This window comes from Vicia villosa, unplaced genomic scaffold (assembly GCF_029867415.1).
Source record: "Vicia villosa cultivar HV-30 ecotype Madison, WI unplaced genomic scaffold, Vvil1.0 ctg.001125F_1_1, whole genome shotgun sequence".
Taxonomy (NCBI): domain Eukaryota; kingdom Viridiplantae; phylum Streptophyta; class Magnoliopsida; order Fabales; family Fabaceae; genus Vicia; species Vicia villosa.
Genome location: NW_026705492.1, coordinates 506,864 through 512,568, shown reverse-complemented (window position 1 = coordinate 512,568; position 5,705 = coordinate 506,864). Strand labels below are relative to the sequence as shown.

General features: G+C 31.4%; 1 protein-coding gene across 1 annotated transcript; it reads left to right on the top strand.

Annotated features, from left to right (window-relative positions):
- Positions 1 to 402: 402 nt before the first annotated feature.
- Positions 403 to 5,334, top strand: LOC131633436 (probable transcription factor KAN2). The gene is made up of 6 exons (XM_058904152.1): positions 403 to 1,249; positions 1,355 to 1,431; positions 2,317 to 2,359; positions 2,449 to 2,614; positions 3,742 to 3,799; positions 4,496 to 5,334. The coding sequence occupies exons 1-6, from the start codon at positions 700 to 702 to the stop codon at positions 4,616 to 4,618; spliced, it is 1,017 nt and encodes a 338-aa protein (XP_058760135.1). The 5' UTR covers positions 403 to 699; the 3' UTR covers positions 4,619 to 5,334.
- The last annotated feature ends 371 nt before the right edge of the window (positions 5,335 to 5,705 follow it).

Genomic DNA, 5,705 nt, shown 5'->3' with positions numbered 1-5,705 from the left:
AATATTGATAATAGGGTGTGGAATATAAAAATATTGGTTTGGAAGTGGTCGTTAATAGAAAAAATTACTAATCTCAATTATAGTTTTTACGAGTTTAACAAAGATAATCTATTATTCCTCTTAGAATTCCAATTGATTTATTTTTTTTGTCAGACTCTTTTCCTGTTTTATTGTATAAACAGGTTAGAAAACTTTTAATTCTCCCATTAATATAATCTTACTTACACTAAAAAGAAATTAAAAGAATAATAATAACATGCCAAAATAAAATTTCAACATCCAAAATCAATTCTTGAAAGTGTCTCTCTCTCATACTAGTCTATTGTCCTTTCTTTCTTCAAGTGTCATTTTCTCACATATACCTCACACAAACCATTCATTTCACACTCATTGTATTCTCTCTCTTTCTCTTTTCTCTTTGTTTTTTTCTTCTCTTTTCTAAATCTCAAAATCCATGTGCTCTACACCTATAACTACTCAATGAAATTTATTCTACTTCCCAAATAACTACTCTGATCAACCACCATTATTTTCCAAAATATTTGTCATCTAGTTTACCTATATATATAGTTTGTGAAACAGAAGAAAATATTGAGCTAGAAGTTATATAGAACTGAAAATCAAGAAGAAAAAGTGCAGTATAAGTATATATACACATATAAATATATATTTATTTATATAAAGTTGTGCTTTGTTTGGATGGAGCTATTCCCAGCACAACCAGATTTATCATTGGAAATCAGTCTTCCAAACAACATACAAACATCATCAAGATGGAGAAGAAATTCAGATGATGATAAAGAAGATGAAATGGATTTGAGATTTTGGAAAAAATCAAACATCTATGATCTTTCTCTCACTAATCCAATGGCTTCTTCATCTGATACTAATACTTCAAACCTCAACAATCTCATAACTAACCCTTTTCAACCCTTTCATCAAAACCAAAACAATTACCAAAGAAGTCTAAGTGAAGAACTAGGGTTTCTAAAACCTATAAGAGGAATTCCACTTTATCAAAACCCTACTCCTTCTTCTGTTGCATTATTTTCTCATCCATCCTTTGATGCTGCTGCTGCTTCCAATTCTTCAATTTCAACAACACCTTTTCATTCTCAAAATTTCATGAGATCGAAACTGTTACCGCGGTTTCCTTCGAAACGTAGCGTAAGAGCTCCAAGGATGCGTTGGACTTCCACTCTTCATAATCGCTTTGTTCATGCTGTTGAGCTTTTAGGTGGCCATGAAAGTAAGTGCTTATTTTATAATCAATCACAGTATAATAACCTAGAGTTTCAGCAATTACAAATTAACTGTGATTATATATAAACATGCATTTGTTTTGGATTTTTAGGAGCTACACCAAAATCAGTTCTTGAACTTATGGATGTAAAGGATCTAACCCTATCACATGTTAAATCTCATTTGCAGGTATAATCTTTAACTCTTTCATTGCAATAGATCACTAAACATAGTTTAGTTATAATGATTTTAAAACACCGTCTGCGACAGCTAAAACTATCGCGACGGAATGATATTGGCAAATGCCGATATACTTGTTAATTCACACCGCAACGACCGTTTTCAGGGTCACAAATAGTAACCAAAATCGCAAAAATCTTTACACTGACAGATGAATTTTCGAAACCTTGGTTATAATTATAATTACAATAATTTGTGTTTTATGTTATAAATTTGTGGAGTAATGTTGTGAGGTTTGAATAAGGTACGGTTCTGATAGCGTGTTTTAATGGTGCCTGTTATTATAGAATTAAAATAAGAATATAATAATAAAAATAGTACAAGGAGTTGTTAATTTATGGATATGTTTCAAATTCCAATGGTTGATTAATTTATTTTCCTTACAGAGAGTCTTTCACATCCTTAGCAAAAAAATTGCTTTTATATTAGACACCTGTTGAGTCTGTTTCTGCAAGCTAGTAGTAATAAGAAACAGCTTTTCTGCATGGAAGAATGAACCACCCAAATTGAAGAGACTGAGAAAAAGAGAGAGAGAGTACACATAACACAGTATTAACAATTTCTAAAAAGGAGTAAGACAAAGACTCAGAAATTCAAAATGAGTCTTGGCCACGTTATGTATTAGATATATTACTACTTTTTATGTTTTGTTTTGTTATGTTATGTTACTGCTTGCACAAGAAAATGAGAAAGTACTATAAACACCATCATTTCTCAATGATCCTCTTCTCTGTCATGTTTCAGCTTTAACCATAGTTTGTCACATTTTTCAATGATCCTCACTATGCATTAATTGCTTTTTGGTGTTTATGATTAACTATAAATTTTTATTAGATGTACAGGACTGTTAAAATTACTGATAGAGCAGCATCACCAGGTTAGTGATTATGTTTAATTTGTAGTTAGTTAGAAAATTAAGCTAATTATTATTCTTAATCATAGTTTGTTGATTTCATGAATGTTTAGGGCAATTTGATGTATATGACAATGGTTCATCTGGAGATACTTCTGAAGATTTCATGTTTGACATAAACTCTTCAACTAGGTCTAATGATCTAGAGATTAAGTTGCCTAGAGAAATTACTACTAATCAAGATAAAGAAAATCATGGCTTTTGGAGCATTTCTTCAAGGTAATAATGTTATAAAGTAGCTTTTTATAAGTAGAGAAATTGGTGCATGTCTTATTCATATGAGCATATAAAAACATATAGGCGCGAAAATTCATGAAAGGAATAAATGGTTCAAGTTTGCTTTGATATGATAGAGTAATAATATATTCTTTATTAGCTACTAGCTAGTGGGAGAAAAGCTAGTAAAAAACAAGATTATGATATATAAGTATATCTCTTTCCTTAAGATTTTGTGGAGGCTAATTCATAAGGTTATTATTACATGGAGCACAAAGTTGAATAACTTAGTCCTAAAGTTAATTTCTTGGTAGACCCTAGTTAGAAATCTTGTGCTAAATTGAATATTTGTGTCTCTAAATTCTACTTAGAATGGTAAGACAAAGAGCATCTAAATATTGAAATCTATTAAGATCTTTTCCATTACATATATTCTCTTAAAATCAAATGGCTCTTATTATAAAATATCTATAATCTCTATAGCATCAATTAGGGCTGTATTTGGTCCATAGGATCCGAGAACCGGACCGGAAACCGGACCGGTAGAACCGGTCCATTGGACCGACCAAATGTTATTCGGTCCGGGAATGGGTAATTTTTTTATCCGATACCAAAATTGGATACTATATTGGATACTTATTGGATACTTTTGTCGGATACCCGAAGTAATGGTCCGGTTTCGGTCCAAAAAATTGATCCATCACTGTTTCGGTCCGGTCCGGATTTACCCGATACTATTTCGGTCCGGCTCTCGGGATAGCAAATACCCGGACCGAACCGGACCGAAAACAGCCCTAGCATCAATGCATTTGAAAAAATGTGTGTTCGTCTCTGTGTCAACACAGACATGACACTGACACTTATAATTACATTTATGATTACGTTATTCTATTCATTTTTTAAAATTATTATCGATATCAATGTATCAGTGTCAGTGTCAATGTCGTGTCCGGTGTATGCGTGTGTCTTATAGAGATGCACTATCACATGGGTGGCATAAAACTTTATTTGAATGTACAGAATAAGTAAAAGGGACTATAAATAAGACAGTAAAAAGATTGCTTTCTTTGGTCAGTATGAATGGTTTCCACTAATGGGAATTATTCTCTCCATGTGCTTGGTAATAACAGGGAAGCTTGGTTGCATGGTAAGCCAGTAGACTCCAATGGAAACTTGCCTTATATTGAGGTTTGTGAATATTACTCAGTGCCTCATTTATTTTTAAGTATTATCTTTAGACAATGATGTTCTTAATATGGATGTAAAAAAATGATAAGAGTTCACCATTGATTTTTTATAGCAAGGGCTATACTAGAAACACTGGTTTGTTTGATAACTTTTTTATCCAATCATGCAAATTAACAGAGAGAAAAAGAAAATACTTTTCAAAAGCTTACTGCTTTATCCTTCATTCACATATTCAAATTGGTGGACCTACATATCTTTTTTACATTTGCTAATTACAAGGCTAAAAAACTAATTTTAATGGAAAAAGTATAAAGCTTTATTGAATGATGGCCTACTTGAAAAGATACAAGAAAAATTAACCTGTATCATTTGACTTGGAGACATTAAAATGTAGAAAGTTAGGTCAAGTTTCATCTAACATTGAATTCAAACGTCTTTGAGAGCGTTCAAAGTAGACTATCGGAGAAGGCTCAAAATTTGACATGTTTAAACGGTTCTGAAATAGGATCATAAGATAATTATCGCATGATATTAGGAGTCATATTTAATTTGCGACACTTAAATTATGGTTAGCGTACACCCGAAAATTTAAGAAGGATCCTAGACCCTTAGAGAGAGGAAATATATAAAACTTTAGGATATATATATTATGTGCCTTGCAGTTATAATCATTGTCTTTTATTTTGTTTTACAAAGGGAATGGATCCAAAGTGTCTAAGCAATGAAAGAAACTCATCAGATGGAAGCTCTTCCTCAAACATTTCAGGAACAAGTTTCAAGAATCCAAATTTGGAATTCACATTGGGAAGGTCACTTTGATGTCTCTTTTAGTACAAATCATTTTGAAGTCTAGTCTCAAAAACTGCAAGAGCTAGCTAGAGTGCTGGAAAGAGAATTTCATGCAAAGAAAATCAGAGAAAAAAGAAAGCTAAAAGAAAACAGAAGAGGAGAAAAAGAAAATTTAAAAAGCAAAAGGAGTTAAAGAAAGACAAAGGGAGACAAAAAAGGCATAAAGCAACAAAGAAGAGGTGAGAAAGAAAAGCATGTCCTTCCAAAACAAAGTTCTTGTGAGATGATCAGAATCAATATATATTAGAATTTCTTAATATATGAAATCTAGTTTTATTTGTATGTCTTGCAATGTGAGAGATAAATTAATAGGCATAAGAGACAGCTTTTGATATCTTATTTTAAGTGATATTCTTGGTAATGGTAATGGAGTTAGAACTTCATGTTTATTAGTAATGTTTATACGGCTATCATTATAAATAAAAATAACTAACTTTCTACTTATTAAGAAATTCTCATTTGTGGGAGTGATTCTTGAGTGGGGGCATAAGGAAGTTAAAATTTGTGATATTGAATGTATATAGGCCACAATGAGATAAGAGCATGGGTTTGTGTTAGGTATTGGATTTCCTGTGAAAATGGATTCAAATATATTAGATGTTTATTACAGGGTTAGAATATATAGAAAAAAGAAATTAAAAACAAAAACCATTTACTAGTGAGAAAAAGAAGTGAGAAAACTCTTTCTCAATTTTTACAACAAATTCTAAAAAAAATAGTGATTTTAGATTCGATAACTGTTGGACCGGACTAATTTTTTAACAGAAGGTTCATGAAACACTACAATGCTATAATTTCATCATTCAGTTTGTCGAAACAAGGTATGAGAGATATCGCATTCACAACATAATAAGGTTATTTTTGAAGATTTGTAAGCTTTTCTACTTTGTTGTTTTGCCTAGTTGTTGGCACTATTTGTGCATTATTTTGATACTCTCTTGTAATTTTTTTTATCATACTAGAGTTATTTCTTTAGTTTGGACGACTTGTTGCTTTCACATTAAAGATTTGTAATTTTTTATTGTGTTGTGTTAATTTTAATCAAAGTGGCATTAGA

Bases quoted from the DNA above. Each gene is read 5' to 3' on its own strand.
- LOC131633436 (XM_058904152.1), top strand. From the start codon at position 700: ATGGAGCTATTCCCAGCACAACCAGATTTATCATTGGAAATCAGTCTT. The intron at 1,432-2,316 runs GTATAATCTTTA...AATTTTTATTAG, and splicing joins ATGTTAAATCTCATTTGCAG to ATGTACAGGACTGTTAAAAT. The intron at 3,800-4,495 runs GTTTGTGAATAT...TGTTTTACAAAG, and splicing joins GAAACTTGCCTTATATTGAG to GGAATGGATCCAAAGTGTCT.